The sequence below is a fragment of the Podarcis gaigeae genome, assembly GCF_964106915.1.
Source record: "Podarcis gaigeae genome assembly, chromosome: 3".
Classification (NCBI taxonomy): domain Eukaryota; kingdom Metazoa; phylum Chordata; class Lepidosauria; order Squamata; family Lacertidae; genus Podarcis; species Podarcis gaigeae.
Genome location: NC_139680.1, coordinates 15846538 through 15870806, shown reverse-complemented (window position 1 = coordinate 15870806; position 24269 = coordinate 15846538). Strand labels below are relative to the sequence as shown.

The 24269-nt window shown below is 38.8% G+C and overlaps 1 protein-coding gene and 2 long non-coding RNA genes across 6 annotated transcripts in view; 2 read left to right on the top strand and 1 right to left on the bottom strand.

Moving 5' to 3' along the window:
• Positions 1-24269, bottom strand: part of MACROD2 (mono-ADP ribosylhydrolase 2) — a 981328-nt gene that overhangs the window by 837674 nt on the left and 119385 nt on the right. For all 4 annotated transcript variants that reach the window (XM_083730558.1, XM_083730560.1, XM_083730559.1 and 1 more), the window contains exon 4: positions 7018-7047. In XM_083730558.1, the coding sequence (XP_083586684.1) occupies positions 7018-7047 (30 nt within the window). The remainder of the gene's footprint in view (positions 1-7017; positions 7048-24269) is intronic.
• LOC310840809 overlaps positions 1-24269 on the top strand; it is a 603259-nt gene that overhangs the window by 516829 nt on the left and 62161 nt on the right. The gene's annotated exons all lie outside the window — the stretch shown is intronic.
• On the top strand, positions 4317-7212 carry LOC310840722. The gene is made up of 2 exons (XR_014562043.1): positions 4317-4854; positions 6997-7212. It is a non-coding gene; the product is annotated as an uncharacterized lncRNA (long non-coding RNA).

The window sequence follows — 24269 nt, the reverse complement described above, 5'->3', positions numbered from 1 at the left end:
CCCAAAGAAAATAATAAAATGACAAATTATCTTATGGATAGGACAAAAGTTAATGGATCCCTTTCATAATGGAAGGAATTGAACAGCAGGGATCTGAACAGGAATGGGAGCTATTTAACTTGATCTGAAGTTAGCGGCCAGTGGACGCAATAGTCAATAAAAAGGAAAATACTGGGAAATTCTCTCTTTTAGATTCAAGCTGTGAGGAAAGACTAGAATTTGCAACATTTTTTTGCCTGGCAACAATCTTTTTATTTTATTTAACTTTATTTAGCATATTTTTCATTCCTATATTAACTATAAATCAAGAAACTTCCTTAAGTATAAAAGTAAATATGAGATTTGACAAAAATAAAGACACACACTCTAAGATCTATTGAAACCAACAGAACAAGTACATATTTAGTGAACAGTAATTTCTCTGAATTGCAGCCACTTAAAGTGGTGAAAGGTATTCCAATGAAATTATGATACGGATGAAATGCAGGTGCAGCCAAAAAAACCCTAAGAACTTTTTTATCTGTTTAAACAAGAATATGAGTCTACACATGAATAAATAGATGTGATTTTGATGTATGCTGACTTGATATCCTTGCTAACCTTTTTCAGTGTCTGTATAACAGTTAGCAAGACTGAAAAAGTATATGTCACACTCGTCATGGGAGCATCTGCAATGTCACTGTTTCAGAGATAATTTCTATAGAGAGGTGTACTCAAAAGTGATTGGCTATATTATCACCTATCAATTTACATGCAATAAACATGTGTGGTGAGGTATACAGACAACAGAAAATATATAATATGTAATAAACATGTTACCTCTGAACAGCTAAATTAAATACCTTTTATTTATTTAGCATATTTTTTGGATATTGGATTTTTGGATTGAAATTATGAATTCAGTTCTTAAAGATCAGCTCTCAAGGGCAAAAGTAGCTGACATTAATATGAAATTTGAACTCTAATTAATTGCTCATTGCCTATATGTAATTTGCTGATATGTAATTTGAACAATTATACTATGTTTGCAGTTTTCAAATAATAATGTATCAGGGCTGTCACAATAAAAGTTTTATCAGCAAACCTCTTCCAATTTGTGTATCTGTCAGCTATTGTGAGAAAGGATTTTATTTATATAAAAAAAAATTCAGAATACTTACATTTTATTAGGGTGCATTTTCTCAGTCTTTAGATGTATGATTAGCTATGATACTATGTAAATGATCATCATCATATCATTAATATATTACAATGCAATTTTATTTCTGTTTCACTTCAGTATTATGCTCTCCTTCACTACAAGCAAAGCAACGGTAGCTGAACTACACAGCTTGCTACAAAAAAAGCACAATCAGGACAAAATGTAGTATTAATCTGAAAAGTAGTTACTTGCATCTTCTAGTACCACACCACAATTTAAAAGTATTTTTTTCGTTAACCAGTTACTAATACAGAAGTATATTGAGTATAATTTTATTACTTAATGCCCCGAAGCAAATCTACCAAATTCTTCTTGAAGAATGATGCACCCCTGAAATATGGCTATCAACAAACATGTCACACATAAATTCAATCTGTTAGTTTTCTTTTTTTAACATTACTGTTTCCAAACTTTTACATTGCAATAGCATACAGTGTACCCATCTTTCCTGATACAGATGGGGAGTAATTTGTTTAAAGTCGCAGCAACGCTCATTGTTTGATGTTGCAACAACACTCATGACCTAGGTGACTGAAGAATGAAAAGCACACCTTGAAATGTGTACCAGAACAATCAGCAAAGAGATTTCACTTCCAGAAACTGATGGGAGGAAAGCAAGCATGCAGGAGACTCCATTAGGTACAGCTGCAAAATATCCAGAGATGCCAACAGAAGACAAATTCATGAGTTATCTGAAAGAAATACATTGTTTCCTGCCTACAACACATCAAAGGGAAATTTCATAGCTCTTTGTTAGTGATTTCATTATAGGAAGCAACGTGTCCAAGAGTCCTACCATGTAATCAGCAAGAAGACAAAACTCTCATAGTCCAAGAGCCCGTGTCAAAATACCTACATTGTAAGGTACAAAAAGGTTGGATAGTTAGACATCTTACAAAAGTTGTGGCGTTTTCAAAAGTGCCAGTTTTACAACTGGTGGAGTATTTATGGGGTGACTGTCCCCCAAAATCCATCCATTTCCAATAATGTTCAAAGGTACATGGATAAAAAAGTATCTGTTGGGGAACAGTATGTAGGTCTGACTGACTTCGATGGGAGCTTGGGGGTTGAAGCAGGAGAGAGGAATAGAGATTTTCTGTTTGGATTTTCTAAGGGTTTTATGTTATTTTTAAAGATGTTTTCATAACTGATAAAAATATATTAAAATTCCTAAAGTAAAAAATAATTGTTTACTTTGACATTGCTAAGGTGATATGCAACTTCTGAACTGATGTTCATAGTCTCAGTTTAATGCAAAGGAGATTGTTATGGTTTGGGCCAAATTAAATGGTCTGATTTGGGATTGGCTTTATCTGAAAGAGTCAGGTTGGATATTTTAAGAAGCAGGAAGGTGATCTGCATAAGTGAGACCAGTTTCAACCATATGCTGGAGGGATCAGAAAAGGTATAAATCAGGCACCCCCAAACTTGGACCTCCAGATGTTTTGGGACTACAACTCCCATCATCACAACTCCCTAGCTAACAGGACCAGTGGTCGGGGATGATGGGAGTTGTAGTCCCAAAACATCTGGAGGGCCAAGTTTGAGGATGCCTGGTATAAATCTAAACAAAGTCAAGTCAGCCTGGAGTGTCTAGAATAGGGTTGCCATATTTCAAAAAGTAAAAACCAGGACCACCCCACCCCCCTGAATTATTGAGCTTTTTTTCCTTTTTCTTTTTCTTTAGGAAACCCCCTGACATCAGTCAGGAAAGTCCAGATGGATGGCAGCCCAAATGTACAATTTGCTATCAGATACCACCTGTTTCATACGGGTACCTCATGATGCTATTATTCTCAGAAAGGGGTTTGCAGGAACTGCTACATTCTAAACATATTAGTTCCTCATAACATTGGCAGTTTTAGAAATACCACAATCTTATAATATTTCAATATATCCATGCCTTCTGTCCCATATTAATGGAAATTATAATGGAAATATGAAGGTTGCTAGTCAGCTGAAGCTAAACACTTATTTCTTTTTCTCATTTTTGCCAATGATTTTAGTTACTGGCTTTGGGTGGATCACATGTGACATAGACATATGTGCATTAATTATGTAATGGTGAACACCAGTGAACACTAAGTTACCAACAAAGAAATGATATTCATTTGTGAAATAACTCTCGTTTTCTCCTACAAGGACTCTTTACAATGGCAAGACAAACTGAAAATGGGTCAAATAACAGCACATCTCACTGCAATGGCAGATTTGCAAGGTTTGATTCATCCCCAGAAGGAACATATCTGTCTTACAAAGATTTAGGGAAGAATGTTGTATGACTGCCCTAAACAACTTATTCCATGAGGGTGATCTATAAAATAAATGAATGAATCTAATCTCAGTTTATTATTAAATAGGTTTATTAAACCAGAATGTTATCACACAAAAGAGGCTCTCACTTCCCCAGAATTTTGTCTATGTAAACTACAAGGAAGAAACTTCTCTTAGAACCAATTTAGGTAGTCTATCTGCATGGCACAGGCTCGGTTGCACAAACAACTGCTCAAGTGAAATACCTGATTGTGAGTGCAATGCAATCTCACAAATGAGCTAATGGACAGACTGTCTCAATTACGGTAGATTTCCAGATATTTTCATTGTACTGTGTTCTTATGAGACTATATGAAAAGGCCTAAGGGACCTCCTCAAAACCTAGGGAAAGAACAGTCTACAATTCCACTCTGTCAGATATGTATTCCTGGGATTTCTGACAAAAAATGTAAGTGTAATTTGCTACACGGTTCATAAGGTTTACCCTTAGGGGAAATTTCAGTTATCTGCTTTGTCCTCGGGCAGGTAATAAAGCTTATCAAAGGACCCCTGGCAGATGTCTGATTTCTTTTTTTGATTTTTTTTCTGTGCCACACTGACAAACTTTAGCAGCCATGTCAAGTCACAGGAGGAGAAAAAATGCCCCCAGGTCAAATATTTTATGCAGTCAATTCATTTTTAGCAACAGTCTGTGGCTAGGCAATACACTCGTACCTACCAGCAAAAAGATAATAAGAAAGAAACATCGAGACACTTAACTGATGGATATAATGGAATTAATTAAGACTTGAAAAGTGACATACAAAGAATACTGAACAATTCTTTAAAAAATTGTTTCCCAAAATTCTCCTTAATAAAGCATTCAAATTATAAATTACCAAAAGAATGGCTTTCAGAACACAGCTGGTATTATGACTCTGTTCTGGAGATTGCTAAAATATAGAACTGGACTGGGACACCTCTCAGAAGAGGTAGTGGTGACCACCAACTTGGATGGTGTGGTGTTCATACAGAGCCCCCAGTCATTTCACAGACTACTGACCCATGCACCACTAATCCATGCAACCAACCAGGTCGTCCCCAGTAAATCACTTAGTCTCAGTCAGGTTCTTAAGTTAACAAAGAATAGTGTAGTTTATTCAAAACACAAATAAACTTTAACTGCATTCAAAACGTTGTTACTCTTTAGCTTCTTCGTCTTATTTTATCCTGTCTCTAACTCTTCTACCTCCCCTCACACAAGAACCAACTGCACTGTCTCTCTATTTCCAGCTGTCTGCCAACTACTTTCCCAACTGCCTTTCCCAACCAACCAACCAACGCACTAAAACCAACCAACAACTACACCCAAACCTCGGGCTGAGCCCTTTTATAAACAGGTAGGCTCTACCTCTGGCTTTTCAATTGGTCTACCTGTTAACCCTTTCTCTCCCCCTGTACAGACATTTTCAAACGAACGGGCAAACACCACAGATGGCTATAAAAAAGATTAGACAAATTCATTGAGGATAAGATTATCAGTGGCTCCCACCTATTATGGCTATATTTTACCTCGACTGTCAGAGGAAATATGGGAATCACTATTAGAGAGAGTACTGTTACGCTCATGCCCTGGTCTCATTGTCTTAACAAGCTTATTAAGTATCCAAATAATGATAGGAGTCAAGGTTAAAATGTAGACATATGGGTCATGACCTAGTCAAAACTTATGTCCCACTGATCTCAATCAGAGGATTAAGCATGTTCTTAAATCTCTGGTATTGAAATCAATAGGACTTCAAACTGATTAGCTTTGGTATATTGTTGTGTCCATATTGTTTAATTCTTTGGATATGAAAAGGTTTCGGGAGGGGGGGTAAGCTTAGCTAGGAGAAAGGTATTCTGCTCTGCTTTTAACTGGCAGGAAATGGTTACAATACCACTGGAAAAAACAACTGCTGTTAAACCAGGAAAATGTGACAAAAAGCCTTACTGTCAATCTGAAGTAAAAATGATCAGCATTTGTGGGTAATGACTGAAGTGCTCTTTAGTAAGATGAAAGTACCAAGTACCTATGCAAATCCAATCCAAGCTCTCTGAGGAATAAAATTCAACTCATCTCACTTATTGTAAGAATGAGGAACATCACACAATTGCCCCAGAGGTAGGAATAAATGTTTAAAACTATTAGATATAAATAAATACTGTGTAGCCTACCAGAATTAATCTGAGCTTTCTGGTCTTTTGAGTCAAATTTGTTATTACACTTTCTTTGCCCCTCATTAGTTCTCACGTACTTTCAAATTGCAACACAATTAGAACCAAAAGGACCACATGGCAGATACAGGCTGGCAAATATCTGCCATAACATAGCATTTGATAATGCTGTGAGATATATGGCACATTTAAGACAGAGACTTCCCCAACATCACATCTTTCTGCTACATCCTGAACTGTCAAAACTCAGAGCATATCAAAAGCTGCTTCCAGAGGAAGCTTCAGGGCTGCAGGGGCCGAAAGCATTGCATTTGGCGCGCTCTCCGCGGTCCCATAATAAAAGTAATAGTCACCACATCCACAAATAAGGTTAGGTTTGTACCTAAAATATTATTTCCATCTCAATCATGCAACAAATGCATTTGAAGACCAAACCAGCACATATTGATCTCCAAATGGTCAATTTTCAATGCTGTCAATCATACAAGTACAATGCTTAGAATGATTCCAACACTAAAAGCATCAAGTGGCCTTCAGCTTTTAAATGGTTTCCCCCTTTCCATTTGCAGAAGATCATAAGACCCTTATAACTATAGCCAAGACAGATGCTTAGAAAATGTGACTACTGCTTTCGTATTTATAACATATCTATCAGAGACTTTCTGTTTCCTCCATATCCCACCCCCCACGTTCCACACCCATAGGAGCATAATTTCCCCCCCACACACCTCAAAAAAACTGTTATATACACTTTGCAAAGCTTTTAATACCAAAAGCAAGATAAGGGAAAGGAAGTGGAGAGGTATATGTTAGAATTTCTCTAAGCGGTGATAGAAATGGCATCACGTGTCAAGTTATTTTGCCTCTCACCACTTCAGAGCAAGTAAAGCACAAAAAACCCTTATGTATCAGTTGAGATTCTTCTTGAAATAACTTACAATACATCTAAAACAGAAACAACCACTGATGGCAAATTATTCACAAGCCCAAAACTCCTACCTACTGCCCCTTCAACTTCTTCTTCCCCAAACTGAATTCTTCCAGTATGAAATGAACCTTCAACAAAGTAGGCATTTTGCATTTATGTTTGGGATTAGTCAGATTATAGTGATACCGACCTATGAGTTATTTTACATAATTACCATACTCAAAAAGAACTCCTAGCCTCTGCTAGACAGGATGTATAGTGATTATCTGTATTGTAAAAATTGAAGATGTTTAAATTTATAGCATGTGGTCAGATTTTTGCCTGTTTATTCAGTCTGGATGTTCTGTTGATTGAGTTTTATTTCAAAAAAATACTTTTTGTTTCTTGCAACGCTTAGGAGAAAAGAGGCCAAACTTACCACCGCCACCTCCGAGAAGACTTGAATTAGCTGTGGAAGAACAAGAGAACCAAGAATTACATCAGAGCAAGCTTTGCGTGTTTTGTTTTTTCAATATTCTCTAACAATAGAAAAACAAAAATAAAGCCAGTCCACCTTTTCTGTTAACACAAGGACTTTAGGCAAAGTTTAAATTAAACATTACATACAAAACAATATGCAGCTTCTATTTGTATGTAGACAAAAATGAAATAACAGTACAGTCACAGATTTAGTTGTCAAGGCAAGGCCCATGAACCTGTGTGGGGAAGAATGCGTAGAGTGCCATTTCTTGCATAAGTAAAGACCTATCCAGATCTTTCCCACTGTTGGTAGAATCCCGCAGTGCCTGTGCTGAATCTGGCATTGTAACCTTCAAGTGTAAAGTTAAACCTTGAGTGAACCTCCTGGAAGAATTCTGAGCATTTGACTTTAATGCTCAGGAGGAACAGTTGATTTTGTGGGTGAGCTACTTACCCACCTCTTTTGTGGGTGAGCTACTTACCCACCTCTAAATTAAACTTGAGGTAAATTTTCCATCTCACCTATTTCTCAGCAGGAGTCCCAGGAGGTCAGAGCGTCACAATTAATCACCAAAAGAAATACTCTATCCATGACACCTGAAGAGACTGATTTATCCATCCTCCCCTCTAACTCCATTACATTCTTTCTTGATATTTATTGTGAAATTGTAATCTATTTGTTGTAAGTTGCCTAGAGCGATTGGATATGCGTCAGAAAGGGTGAAAATTATCGTGACATAAATAAACAATCAAGCAAATATAATGTTTGCTGCTGATAAGCCTACTAAAGATTTCTACTTTAAGTAACGCATATAAAATCATATCCATGAGCACACAAACAAACCAAAATCCACATTACTATCACAGCAGATGTATTTGTTAAGATATCACTTTCACCTCTGTATAATCAATCAACATTTGTTTAAACATTACAAAAGAAGAAAACTAGAGACCAAAGGAGGAGAGTACTAAATCCCCCCCAAATGTCATCTAAATCCATCATTCTGCCAATGCAGTATATCTCCCTCAAGTGTATGGGAGTTTTTGCTTATTTCATCTCAAACTCTACCTTGAAATCAGCTCACAAAACATCTCACACTGAGACCAAACTGTCAATTTTAAAATGTGACAACAGAGAAGCACACAGGGTGTCCTTGCACATTATCTTGCACTCAAAAGTTTGTACCTATGATTTTGTACATATGAATTTTGTACGTGTGAACATGTACATATATCTCTGTTACATGTTCACTAAGCATTTTACATATATCAAGGACTAAAATTTTTAATTGAAGATTTAATGAACCCAAAATAGTAACTGCTTCCTGCTAACATACTGATAACCTCCAATGCATAACACAAGAAGTAACACGGAATAAAAGCACTCTTCCTTCATGCACTAGCAACAGTTAGTTGTAGGTGAAAAGAGGCTTTTAAATGCTTAAAGGCGTGAATTGAACACAGAAACATATGCCTGCTCTTGCATCAGAGAGGATCACCACGGAAAAGTAAGAATGTGTTTCAGCTAACTCTTGTTCCCGCCCTCCCACAATCATCTTTTTTGAGGAAAGCACCTGAATCATGATTAAGTGATATCCACATGTAAAAGGTAAAGAGGTAAAGAGGTAAAGGACCCCGGGCAGTTAAGTCCAGTCAAAAGCGACTATGGGGTTGCGGTGCTCATCTCGCTTTCAGGCCGAGGGAGCCAGCATTTGTCCACAGACAGCTTTCCAGGTCATGTGGCCAGCATGACTAAACCACTTCAGGCGCAACGGGACACCATGGCGGAAACCAGAGCGCATGGAAAAGCCATTTACCTTCCCACCACAATGAGGGGCAGATGGGGCTCGTGAACCTGAGAAGGTAGCCCATCTAGCAAAAGCAAAACTCTGGTCCTAAACCTCCATTGCCTTGCAGGATATCTTTGGGAGAAGTATAGGCTAAGGAGTAAACCCCACACAAAGCCTGAGTGAATGGCTGGATGGCGCCTTGTACACCTCCTTCCAGCAACTCCTGCAGCCGAATTGGTGCCAACCGTATTGGTGCGCTTTCCTTTGGACCACCTCAGCGAAGTGTCTTGTCATCTGGGCAGTCCAGGACCTCCATACACACTGCTAAGGTTTGCACCCTGGGGAGGTCACTTTGGTGTTGCTAACACAGCTGTTTGATTTTACCCGCAGAGGCATACCCCATTGTTTCTCGAGACAGACGGGTGCCAACAAAAAAACACCACTCTGAAACCTTAACAGTGTAAAATGAGGTATATAAACGTTTTAAATAAAAAATACATACTAAAAATAAAAATAACAGGTGGAAACTAGCCTGCTGGTTTGCATTAAGGGGAGGGCATTTAAATCTATGTACAAACCATTAATTAACATGATGTAGCTGTGAAAATGCCTATAGGAGAAAGTTTCAGTAAAGAGACTGACAGCACAGTCCAATCCCAATGAGAAAATCAATTTTATTATTTGGGATAGCAAAGTCAGTAGAGCAGGAGACTCAATCTCGGGATTATGGGTTCAAGACCCACATTGGGGGAAATATTCCTCCATTGCAGGGGGTTGGACTAGATGACTCTCATGGTCTCTTCCAACTCTGATTCTATGAATTTCATTCTCCCGAGGGAGGGGGAATTATTGGTGGCTGGAGATGCAAACTCTTGTGCAAGCTTGCTGGGTATAGGAGGCATTACAAATGGGGGTGTGCACCTGTATACCTAATCCTAATGAAAATCAGGGTTCAGTGTGGGGTATATGTTTGGATGCACACCCAGATTAGCAACCCACTGAAAGTTGTGAGCAGCATCTGCATTTGGGGGCCCATCTGATTTACAACTGCAGTTCCTAAAAGCAAGGATTTCAGTTTACAGTTATTTTGAGATCATGGGGCAGAAAAAGTAGGAAAATCCACAGAAATAAAGGGATGTTCTGCATATGCCTAGGTAATAAGAGCACAAGGGAAGGAGATCGGGTGTTAGTAGCAAGCACCAGGATTTCAGCTGCTGGGAGCCTAAAAAGACTGAAATAGACTCCTGTCAGCCTCACAGAAGCCATTGCCTTAAGCAGAATTCAAGCTACAATTCTTCATATACACATGCGCCTCATGCCAATTCTTCACTTCGCTATTAGCTAATATATGTGAGCTGAATATTTTAATTCTGAATTGCTTTAAACAATGGATTGCTGCTTGATTGCATGACACTGTCTGGAAAGGTGGGAATAAACATCAAACAGATAACGAATTTAGAAGTCTCTCACTATGGAAAACTCCATCAGTTAAATGATTTGGTTCAAAGGTTTCCAAATTCCATATTCACAATCACATTTTTTGCATTACATACTTAGATATGTGAAGAATAAAAATCATTATTCTAAAATGTACATAAAAATTTCTCACAATAAAATGCAAGTTGCCAATATTGTGTGGTTTGTTTAGTGTGAAGCACTCTATTTCTACAGCATCTCTAGAGATAACATGTTTGTAACATTGTAAACAATTTAAATGAGCGGCATTGATGACATTCTCTGAAAAACAGACATTTATCCACTTTAAAAATGCTAATTTTTTTCTGGATCATCTATTCAGCAGGCAGTAATGGGCTTGATGAGGAACAAAAAACCCTGTTATGTCATGCAGCTGAGCATCTGTTGCTATAATAAAATATACTTTAACACTCAGTTCACATTTTTGTATTGATCTGAGTGCCACATACTGAAAAACAAATATTTTGTTTATATTGGTTAACTGCAAAATACACACACAGATAAATCATCTCTCTCTCTCTCTCTCTCTCTCTCTCTCTCACACACACACACACACACACACACACATGCACACGCGCGCGCACACACACACACACACACACACACTTTCAACCCTTAAATCTGGAATTAGTTGAGAGAAGGAAGGCATTCTTTAACCAGGGACACTTTTCTTTTCACCAATAAAACATCACAGAAGGTGACAGCTGGTGAGAAGGGTACCAGCAATTTACAATACAGGCAGCTACATTGCCTCTCACATGTTTCAGGAGATGTCTTTACCTGTCAATGCTATTTTGTTTGATCTGCTGCTCTCATACATACACACACAAACAAATCGAGAACAAGGTAGCACCGATAAGAGCAAGGAGCTCTTCTGAGTGCTGCATAATGACAGAAGTCAAAATAGTTTACATGAACTTTAACCATATTTCATAAATATAGTTTGATCAAGGTCATTTTCATATACCGTACATTTAACTGCATTCCTTAGCACCTCCACCTTTTTATATTTTTTTGTTTTCACCCTCTCTCTCTCTCTCTCTCTCTCTCTTTCTCCACACACACACACATAGGAGAAAATAGAGTCAGTCAGTCCTGCCAATAACTTGAATGAGGTCTCCTTGGAGGAGAGCGGGGGGGGCACAGAAGTACCCATCAGATCTACACACTGCCAGTGGCCTTGAAGAACCATGGGATCCAGACATCCCTGTCCCATGACCAGAGGTCTCCACAACAGGTTTCTGGCTATCTCTCAAATCCCAAGTCCCACCTCCCCCGGGGCCAGAAAAGCGGAGAAGATGTCAAGCCAGACATTAGATTCAGGGCAGCTGCTAATATACCTGGCTCACTGCACATGAGACAACTTGGGAAGAGGGAGAGGCACATGGAAGCACCTGTCTGAATCAAGGTCTGGCTGGGAGGGGGAGTGCATTTGCCAAGTCACATGACATGATGTGCAAATATGGGTGAACCAAATTCTCTTTCATGGTGGCAATTAAACAGGGCTGAAAAACACCCTGTGCGTGCATATGTGTTGTTTTTTAATACTCTATAAAAGTAATGTTCCTTACCAATCTTCACCAACCTTTGCAAATACCCTAAAAGCATTTACTATATATACATCACTTTCCAAACATGGAATATTGGAATGCCCATCTGTACATTCATTATAAATAAAATGTGTTGAGCAGAAAGCTGGGCTTGAGAATTAAAAGGAAATCATCAATCATAGACACTGACTAAGCAGTGAACACTGATTAACCATGTACCTGATGCATAACCCTCCTAAATTATGCTGTACACAGACAATACCTCATGCTGACTCTCTGATGAGACTAGGTGACATTGTCAGCAATTCTATGTGAACTCTCTCTTTTCTTCAGGATGTGTCCCATTGTTCACAACTATTGCATGGCTCTATTCATTCCCATATTATGACTTTGCATGTAAATATTTCTATGGCTTGTTCCACAAAAGCAAGATTACTGACATTTCCTCAGCAGGGACATTGCCTGGATACATAATAATCTGCATTTTATTATATTTCCAAACACTATCAGAAATGTTGAGTTTATATAGTGCTCTTGCATGCTCAGAGTCCTTCGCACAGAATACCTTGTTGCAATCGTTTTAACAACTCTGCAAGATAGGGTCAGTATTATCAGCTGCAGATTATAGTTGGGGAGGGGGAGCGTGAGGCCAAGGAAACAGTGGCTTGCTTAAGGCTACCTAGTGAGTGCAAGGCTCATGAGATGTGATTCAAACTAAGCCATTCTTGATTCACATCTTGATTCTTAGCAAAGATATTCATAATAGCAAGATATATGCCATCATGTACTATTTTCCATTACATATAAATGGTACATCCAATGAAGTCAAATGCTTTGAACCAGATGTTTGGTAGATAAACAAGTCCAATATTCATTTATTCACTTATAACGGAGAGTTACCATAATCTTCTTTACATTCCTGCAGATAAAATGATGGCAGATACTTGGGACATGGCCAGGGTTGGCCCAATACATTTTGCTGCAGTACCAGATGGTGCCCGCCAGATTCTTAATACAAAAGCCAACCAGACTGATTGCTGAACGTTACTTCAATGCTTGTAGGGGAAGCAGGCTCATTTGGGAGTTTTGTCCTCCAACACTATGCTACTATCTCATACCTCACAGCAGTGCACTCTCTCTCTCTCTCTCTCTCTCTCTCTCTCTCTCTCTCTCTCTGCCTAATGATAGGACCAGTCCTGGGCTGTACTGCTAAAAGCCAACAGCTCCCATACCTTGCATTTAGCAATGCATAAATATTTGAAACAATGTCATTAAGAAAATGCAGATGCAGCCATGGCGACATTTATGGAAAGGGTTCATAAAAATGACAGACAGAAAACTCATCAGAAGTGACAGGTATAGAAACAATATACAGAGACAATTAGTCATCAGCTTTGGCAGAACCTAACACTTGGCTAGACAGACCTTCCAACTAGAACATGTCAATTCTAAAGTCTTTGGCTGACACGGCAATCCAATTTCTTGGAAGTAATTATGAGGAAGTTCAACTGTGTAACATGCAATAACCAAGCCCAAACACATGAGTAATAGTTTGGGTTAAGAATAAGCTGACCAGCATAGGATGGAAAAAATCAACAGCAGCTACTGTTGAGACGTGTCCCCCAATGAACTAAAACACCTGAGTGAAGGCTTAAAACAAAACAAAGCCCCTGGAGAAAACATGACGCCTCCAGAGCTCTTCATGACTCATTCGGAATGGTGATTACCTATTTTGGCCAGGCTATTTATACATATAAAGAACATAGCTGAAAGACAAACATCATTGTTCCAATCTTCAAGAAAAGGGGACAGATCTCTACCACAATATTACCACCCACCAGCCTGCTAGATATGCCTTCAAAGTTATACTCTCAGCATTTCCAAATAAAGTTAACTGACTGGCTACATACAAATAACAGTCTGCACAGAGAACAAGCAGCATTTAGAGAAGGATTCAGCACCATCAACCGATGCTTCCTGCTAAATCATATCATCAGAAAGTATACTAGAATTAAAAAGTGTAAGTTGTTTGTTTGTTTGTTTGTTTGTTTGTTTGCCTTTGACACCATTAATCATAGCAGATAGTGGGAGAAACTCCTAAACACCAATATAGAACACAGACTCCTCCTGTTGATCCGAGAGCTGTACAGCGATTATGGACATGATAATTCACAAAAGGTGGGAAACCCACCTTCAGCCCGTGCTAAAATATCTGGTAGTAAAGGGATCTCTCAAATGTTTTATGTTGTTAAGGATGAGAGTGCTATTAAAGGGTTAGAAATGGTCCAAAACTAATTTCTCAAAAGACTGTTTTCCCTACCCAAGGGAACAGTAGCTGCACTCTTACACATGGAAGCTCGATGGCCAACGTTAACTGCAGGAGTTGACTGTACCAGATTTAAATACCTGAAAAGATGGCCCTCCATGTCATGCGAGTGCTTGCCAGCCCTGTGTTGTGCAGAATTGGAGAACAGCTGATGGTGGAAATTTAACATCCAATGTTACTTGGACTCCACAAGCTAGAGGAGATTATATTTTTTCCACAAGCTAGAGGAGATTATATCCACAGGTAAAAAAATAAAGGACCCCTGACAGTTAAGTCCAGTCAAGAACGACTCTGGGGTTGTGGCGCTCATCTCGCTTTACTGGCCAGGGGAGCCATTTGTCCACAGTTTTCTGGGTCATGTGGCCAGCATGCGCACAAAAATGCCGTTTACCTTCAAGCTATTTATCTACTTGCACTTCAATGTGCTTTTGAACTGCTAGGTTGGCAGGAGCAGGGACTGAGAAACGGGAGCTCACCCCGTCGCAGGGATTCAAACCGCCGACCTTCTGATCGGCAAGCCCTAGGCTCAGTGGTTTAGACCACAGCGCCACCCGCGTCCACAGACAAGTGCCAATTAAGTGATTGGTGTCACTAGACAGAATTACTACATGATCTGCAAGTGATCAAATCCTCCAAAAGCTCTTCCTGGTTCCTCCTTCTAAAAACAATCCATTTTAGAGCCAGTTATCTGTCGAATCTCTGGCCAGCTTTTACTGAGCTGCATTTTCAAGCTATGCCCTCTACCATCCTAGATAGACAATATAACAGGGTACCATACAAAGACAAACTCTGTATATATGGGCAACTGCAAGTGAAAGACATCATGCACTATTAACTATATTGCCCACTATACACTGGATCCAGGAGGCGATTTCTCACCCTACCATCCATACAGGAAAGATGTCTCTCCCAGCAGAGAAGGTCCTATGACTTCTTAGCAATGTAAATGCTTCAGTGACTCATAAAGTCAACCTTTTTGTTTTTGCGGCCAAAAAGATCAGAAAGAAGACCCTGGACAATATAGCAGTGAACTGTAAGGGAGACTCAGAGATCTAAATAGAGACTATTATTTGTGGCGTGGCATCCCTTTTTGCTTGCATTTATTTTTGATTCAGATTTGTCATGGTCAATGGCTAGCACAATAAGGTTATTTGGAACCTTAGCATTAACAAATAGTGCTGAGATCCATTTCTAAGAACTGAAAAAAAGATCCATAGTGGGGGGTTTTCTAAGTCAGGGCGGTCCAACATGCAGCCTCAGCAACATTTGTTCCGCACCACGTGACAAGGCATTGTGCGACCTTGGGGTTCCATGTTGAAGTACACTCGCAGCCCACTTGGTATGAAAAGTTGGACTACCCTGATCTAAGTAGTAAAAAGTATGTCCTTTCAGATAAAAGATCTCATTCTAGCTAAATTAGAACAGTGAACATTCTCTGATCCAGTAAAGGTAAATGATGATAAAACAATAAAAAGAGAAACTGGCATAACTAATCAAAGGAAATATATAAGGAACCATACAGCAAATGCAATGTTCCCCACAGAGTAAGTCTATAGAAGGAAAAACTTTTTTTATGGCAAACATATCCCGTGTAGAAATAAGCAATAGTTATCTTACAAAACAGTAACAACAAAAAATAAACACAGGCGATAACATATATGCAATAGACCAATTTATCAGGTACTTTTGGCATGAATGGGATCTCTCCAAGAACAAGGACAACTCCTATCAATTTCAGTGAAGCTTGCACAGAAGATGTACCCAAAGGATGGGACCAGTAATGACTTCATATTCTCAGGGTTTTTCTTACAGCTTCTTAATCACAAAAGATGACTTAAATCAATCAATCATGTTTATGTTTAATGGAAAATAAATAAGTATGATGTCTTCCAGAAAAGGCACAAAGAAGGCAGAGGGGGAAAACAAGGGCAAAATATCAAATTTGCTCAATGATGCTGATGTAAATATAAAAAGACATGAATAAAAAGTTAACACCAGAATTTCTTATAACCTCTTTTTAAAAATCATAAATGACAAAAAATTGCATTTACACATATATCAGAAGACATTTAGAACAGAAATACCTTTAAAAGTAACATATATGCAACTGATAAATTATAGAGGGGCCAATATACTATAGTGAAACTGTCTTCTCATTATCATTTTACAGCAGTTGATCTTTGGCTTGAAAAGTTAAAGCCAACGTGTCATATTTTCACCTGAGCTTATAGTAATCTATTTTCTAGCATGATTATATTTGATAGTGTTTGTTATATAAAACGGAACTAATAAGCACAAAACGAATATACAACAAACAAACAAACAAACCCAGTTGTGTCCCACTTAATGTTCAATAAATTCTAAATAATTTTGAAACTTTAGATACCGTGGAAACAGTGACATGAAGGTGAACATTAGTTCTACATTCTTTCTTCAAGATTCATGAAAAAAAAGACTCAAAAGATTATTTCAAAAGCTTTGAAGATAAAAGAAACGACAAGCAATCAAATAGATGAAAGTGTACAGATTCTTCGGGAAAGAGAAGAAGCAGGCTGCAATAGTCAAGGTAGAAGCGCTTTCTGATGGTGTGGGACAAAGCCTTTATTTGCCGGGTTGTTTTTTATCTATCAAATTGTAGGTGATTTGTTCACAAGACATCTCACTAAGTTTGTTCCTGAAGCTTATTATTGAGAAGCTTGGTTCAGCAGGAACTCTATACACATACCAAGACCACATGAGCAATTTGGCTTGGCTCTGAGCGACAGGAAAGGCACCAGGGTGAAGCAGGGGATGTCTCTAGCGTGCAAACCAGCACTGATTGCAGCATGACTGCAGCATGTGCCAACCACAGGCATATTACTATGGCGAACCAAGGACAGCTTTTTCACCTGTGTCATTTGTTATGTTATGGCAACTTGTGTCAAGTCTGAAAATCGCTTTTTGCATTCAGTCTGAGATCCCCTGCTAGTTTCCCTATAACAGGGTGCATGCCCACAATCTGCTCTATTTTGGTGAGCAGAACAGAAAACACTGTTCTCTGCTGTTTTTCAGATGCTTTGCAGAAGGGCTGCAGTAGGTTGCCTCTGCCTCTATCTGCCCCAGTACAAACTTCACCTAGATCCCTTCTTTGTCTTCTCTTTTCCCTGTTCACCTTGCCGCTGAACCATGTATGCTGTTTCTTCAGGTTTAGTTAGGATTCCTTGCAGAAAGGCATATATCTGCCAGCGTCTTTTTAAAGAAACAACTCTCTCACACGTTTTGAACCAAACTGTGGGTTTGGGAAATTCAGAGTTTGGGAATTCACACAGCCATTGTTTATCTGACCACTAATTATGGGCCTTCTATTTTGACAGGTGGAAGGATTATTAGAAACAATAAAAACCCTGTCAAAGCTTTCAATCCAAGCTGTGGCCCCCTACCTACAGTTACAGTGGAGACTGCAATTTTGTGTTTTTCTTTCACTAGTAGGACAGGTAACCATAGTGTTTCAACACTCTCATTCCTCTCCAGCATCTGCAATTCCTTATCTCTCTGCCACTTCTGACTCTTGAAAGACAGGAAAAGTACATTTGAACTTTCCTCTTCTTGGACCTTTCTGTCCCTCTAGTGCTACACTGTGTTCTTAGGACTCTGCCTCCTATTTTCATATAAGGCAACTCTCAGTCTCTAGCCTCTTCTCTATCTCCACAACAGTAACTAAGCATATGGTCCAGGCAATTTATGGTGTGACCCATGTAATGTACTGTATATATTTTTTCCTCTGTATATACCTGTGGCGTTATTTTTACTTTTAAACCATTTTAATCCATTTTAATGTTACAAATCAACATTACAACTGCAACCCTAATGCAGTCATTGTAGTTCCCCAGAGCAACCACACTGACATTGGTTTTTTATTGATGAGTGCTAAATTCTCTAAAATAAGAAAGGCATTCATAGCCAGTGCAATTCTGTATGTACAGAAACAGTATATTGCAAATAAATGGTCAAGCAATAATGTATTAATCCAAGGTTTCTCAAATGCAACCAGTGTGTCTGCATGCAGCAAACAAGGGCTGGTTTGTTTCACATATTTGTATGGGTCCAGGATACAACATATCAGGAATCAAAGGTGTTGTAGACCTGTAAACATCAGCTAAATGCTGACCATTAAAATTTATCTAGTGGGATAGTTGCTGACTTATGGAAGAGATTGATTACACATTTGGAAATAACAAATTGGACAGTCAGTAAAATATTCATTATTTTAGTCAGTCATGCACTCTTCCAGGATATTTTTTATCATTTGTTGTTGTTGTTGTTCTTTCCCGCTCAGAATTCCATGGTTACTGAACACATCCTGCCCTAAATGGTCTGTTTGGGGGTTTTCTCCTCCTGTAGGGTTCACCCCTCTCCCCAGGTGTTCTTGCACTTCTGAAAACTTGTACCTCAAATTTGTAAACAAGCTTGTACCTTAAAACTTGTACCTTAAACTTGTAAACAAGCTTGCTCCATCCTCCATGTGACAGTTCTTTAGATATTGGAAGATGGATATCATCTCTCTCTCTTTTTTAACCAATTAATTTTTATTGATTTTCCAAATTTTTAACAATAGCTGTCATATCTCCTCTTAGTTTTCACTTTACCAGGCTAAACAAATCACATTTTTCGCTCCATAAGATGCACTTTTTTTCCTCTTAAAAACTCAGCGCTCCCTTTAAATAATATTTTTTTTTTCTTGAATTCCCCCTCTAAAAACTAGGTGTGCCTTATGATCAGGTGCGCCTTATGGAGCGAAAAATACGGTACTCGATTCCCTCAAATAATAATAGAACAGCATTAGCTTTTTTGCTGCTGCATCACACTGTTGACTCATATTAAGCTAGTGCTCTACCAACTTAATGGTGTAACGTTGGAAAATGTTAATCACTTTTGCTACCTGGGCAGTTATCTTTCCACAACATGAGAGGCTGGGGGCCACTGATGTTTATTTTGCCACATATGTACATAGTGGGAAGCCAATCTCCAAAACAGACACATAAACTTAAGATACTTACATGGATTATATCCAAAGTAGTGTTAAGTAACTTCCTGCTCTAGTGGAATGATTTCTGCTTGTGCAATGGGACTCCCCTTCCCTGTATGCCCCCTAAATCTGTTCTCCAAGCCTACAGAGCATGGGGCAAATGTAGAGAGGTAAATTCCATTGCTCAAGGAGAAGATGCGCTGCTCACACAATTATTTAGCTGGATACTGACGCATGCTTTTTAAAAAATCAACCCTGGAAAGTTCATCTCATATGGAAGTGCACTGAATGGAATATTTCCCCAACCAAATGCTGAAATATGCATCCACCAGACATCTGAGTATCAACAAAGCTTTGCCATTGTTTAGATAGGTGCCAATTTAATTGGCTAAGGAGCTTTCATCAAGTTGAATGCATTTATTGATTTTGATCTGCTTTTCAACATTATCTTTATTGTTTTAATGGCTTGCAACTATCTGGTACAAACGCGTAAACAATGCATGTGAACATAGGGCTCTGACTTAATAAATTACTTGACAAAATTATTAGAATGAACAATGGACAGCATAAAATTGAAACGCATAATACAGTTTACTCTTGGGACATATTTTGCCAAACTAGGAACAAAAGCCTTCTCAATATTGGCAAATGCAGAGTTTCAAAAGCGTACTTAAATAAAAGCTGCTCTAATAGCAGGGATATAATAAGTTACTAAACAAAGGACATATTTAGAAAATGCGCACACTGAATGAGTAACAGCAGAAAACTGTACATATTTAATTGGTATTTTGCCCATATTATCAAGATTCAACACAGTTTATTTCTCTAAGCTTGAGCTCTGCAAATTATAATTAAAAAGACATAATAAATCCTCCACCTCAAACTACTGTCAATCTCAAAAGTAGATTGCAAAACCTTCTTTTGTTTCAAAGATGTAAAGCTGTATTATTTGTATCTCCTAATTACTGTAGATTATGTTAACTCTTAAACTTTCAGTGCTCTCAAATTAAATACTCTAGACAAAATAAATGAAATATCCATGCCATGCTTTATTTATCTTCCTTTCTGCTTACAATATTGCAGTTGTTTTTTTAATTAAACAAAAAACAGCAATCGCAGGAACAGGAAGACGAAAAATAATTACACATCATTTGATTATATAATGTAGCTAGTGCGGAATACCACAGCAAGGCTTCCGGTGGCTGTCTCTGTCCAGACACTTTTATACACTAGCTTTGAAACATCTGCACTAATTGCCACTTTGCTACCAATTTAGGCCCAATTTAGGACATTAATGTTGATATATTAAGCCCTAAATCTCTAAAGGAGTGCCTCCTCCCACCTTGACTTGTCCTGAGACCCTGCTGGTAGTGCAGCCACTATCTGTGGTATAAAGGACAGTGGTGCACAAGGGCCTTATTTCTGCTGTTCCCAGATTATGGAATGACCTTCCCTCTGAGACGCATTCTGCACCATCACTACAGTGGTACTTCAGGTTAAGTACTTAATTTGTTCCGGAGGTCCGTACTTAACCTGAAACTGTTCTTAACCTGAAGCACCACTTTAGCTAATGGGGCCTCCTGCTGCTGCCGCGCCGCCGGAGCACGATTTCTGTTCTCATCCTGAAGCAAAGTTCTTAACCTGAAGCACTATTTCTGGGTTAGCAGAGTCTGTAACCTGAAGCGTATGTAACCTGAAGCGTATGTAACCCGAGATACCACTGTATATACTTTGCAATGATTGGTCAAGATGCATCTCTTTACCCAGGACTTTGGTTAAATGAGTATCTTCCCTCCTCCTGTATTGCATTGATCTTGTGCTTTCACAAGGATGATTTCACCTTTTCCCTGACCAAAAAAGTCTGACTTTAATAAGACCCACTGCAGTTTATAAAGTTGGGTTGTTTCCCTAAACCACAGTTAAGATGAAACAGTTTAGAGTTTGTGATAAGCTGTGGTTAACTGAAAGTAGAAGGAAACACTTATCATTTGCTCCTCATGGCTGCACTGAGTGGGTAGGTGAGAGTAACACTGAAGCATTGTTTTAACATACAGGCCTCTGTCTTTGTGATCTGTCTCTTCAGAGGCTGTGTTTATTCATCAGAATTAACACATTCAATGTTTACCCAACTACAGCTACCTATGTCTGTGATCCAAAGAACAAGTGCACATGTATGAGAGCCAGTGTGGTGTAATGGTTAATGTGTTGCACTAGGACCTGGAACTGTTTGAATGCTCACTCAGCCATGAAGCTCACTGGGTGACCATGGGCCAGTCATTGCTTCTCAGCCTAACCTACCGCACAGGGGTGCTGTGGGGATTAGACAATGAGAGGGGGGGTCATGTATGCCACCTTAAAGAGGAATATAAATGCAATAAACAAATACACTGCAAACGAATCTAAAACCATCTCTGAGGCTTTCCCCCACTCCTCTGCTACAGCTCCCACTGCTGCTCAGTCCCACCTTGCTGCCTTTTTCCATTTTCCTTTTTAATTCAGAATATTGTTATGAGTTTGTGGGTGCCAGACCTCAATAATCCCTGGATCCAGCAAGTTTTAAATTCTAATCAAGCCAGGCTAGCTTCCTTAACCCCTGGGTCCAGCAAGTGTTAAAATATAAGCTAAGCTAGTGAGTTAATCCTCTGTGTGATGGAGCATTAAGAAAACAAAGGATTAAGGGGGCTCTGTTCAAGATAGCAAGTGGGTGGGGGCCCTCCCTCAACTTGCAGATAGTGAGAAGGACGCAAACCAGAACTTAGAGGAGTTTGGCTATGATGTGACCTGAAAGTAAAGCAGCAAACTGGAAAGCCATAGAGGCAGAGCACGACAAACAAGACCTTTTTAGGGTGTTGATGCTGTGTCCATTGTAGGCTCAGGTTGTATATATGAGTAAATAAACCATATACCATAAAGACACCATGGTCTCTGCTGTGCCCCATTCCCAAAAATAAACACAAACCCTGGCTAGAACCCCTGAAATCTCACACTGCTCGAATATTAGGGTAGCATGCAACAATGTATTTGCAGAAAATTGCATCTAGATGTAGCAAAATGGGAGTGATGATAGCATAAAATAGCAGCAGGAGGAACAAAGGGCACAAGATGAGCACTATGCAGAAAGAAACCGTTCTTCTCCTGCCTCCTCACACATACACTGGAAATCCTGAATCCTACAAAACCAAATCATGTTCCTATGCAGAGTCCTAGATTAAAATAGCTTGTTCAGGAAAGCCATCCCTCAATCTTCACCATTTTTGAATTGTACTGTATCAGTTTTGAACGCCCTGTCCTTCCCTCCTTTCATGATGAGGATAGGAAATGCAGCCAAACACAATTTGTCCTGAAAAACAGATGATTAGAAAGAGCAGCAGTCAATGTGTTCCTAAAAAACACTGAGTTCTAGTAAAAGAAACTTTCCACATGGTACGATGACTGAGTAGGGATTCTTTTAAGCATCAAATCCCTTATCCATCACTTCAAACAGAATCACAATGTTAACAAATCATCATTGTGTATACAGTACATGTTATTTTCTGCAACCTTGTATTTACGTTTGTAAAAGTAAACTGAACAGAATGCCAAAGATTTTTTTAAAATACATACTTTTGTATTTATTTTTTTCACAGGGCCCTATGTTGTTTCTGATGCTGTTTAACATATTTATAAAGAAATTGGGTGTGGTAACTAGGGCCTGGATGCAGTGGTGGGCTACATACACTGAGTCTGAATGTTGGCAAGACAGTGGGTGAGGTGCTCCCAGGTCCAGGAATTCAGTCAGTTGTTTGCCTTAGATCGGCATGCACTCCCAGGTGTGTAGTCTTGGAGTGCTCCCAGATCTAGCTCAGTCAATGGAGGTGCAGGTATCCTCAGTGGCTAGGAGTTCCTTTCACTAGTGTTGACTGATAAAACAGGGACATTCTTGGATTAGGATACCTTGACCACAGCTGCCCATGCATTGGCAATCTCAAGGTTGGACTATAGCTGTTGGACTACGGCTTCTGAAGATGCAGCTATTCCCTTGATCTCTTGATCATTTACCTGCTTTAATTTCTATGTTTTTAAAACAAGGTTGGATGTTAGTTTTTGCACATTTTAATCACGATTGTTTGTTTTAATGGAATTATTTTATTGTGGATTTTTAGTTTCTATGTTTCTATGTTTTTAAAACAAGGTTGGATGTTAGTTTTTGCATATTTTAATCATGATTGTTTGTTTTAATGAAATTATTTTATTGTGGATTTTTAGTTATAAGTCGTACCTTGGTTGATGAACGCCTTGTGACTCGAACGTTTGGTTCCCAAACGCCACAAACCCGGAAGTAAGTGTTCCGGTTTGCGAACGTTCTTTGGAACATGAACATCCGGCGTGGCTTCCGCAGCTTCCAGTTGGCTGCAGGAGCTTCCTGCAACCAATCGGAAGCCGCGCCTTGGTTTCCAAACATTTTGTCAAACAGACTTCCGGAATGGATTCCATTCGACCTCCGAGGTACGACTGTAGTTTAAGATGTTCTACAAGAAATGGTAGTTCACAAAACATTACCGCTGCAATGTATTTTAACAATGTTGTGCAATTGGTTTTTATGTTTTGCAAACTGATTAAAAACTATCTGGGCATTACACTACCTAGGCATTAAGCAGCATATAAACAAATTAATAAATAATTATTAAAAAGAATTTCTGGAGAGTTTCCTTCTCAGAAATTGTTACACGTATAAACCTTTGAATACTGTATTCAAAAATCAATTTGAAGATTTGATGCAAAATGCCACTTGGGCACACTACTATTTTCTCCTGCTTTCCTTTTATAATGTTCTCAGTGCACTAAGCAACCATCATAATATGCCATCTGTTTAGACACTATCAAGGGCTTTGCAGTTATCATGCCATCTTAAGAGTTCAAAGATAATAATGAGAAAGTTTCACAAGAGGGTTTACTGATAGGCATTTTAATTTTTCAAACATTTGGTCATAATTGCACACGTTAAAATAGATTATGGATTGATTACTACATGTAAAGAATTTACTAATGTGTGAAACTTGGGGTACTGGCATAAAGCAAGCGGCA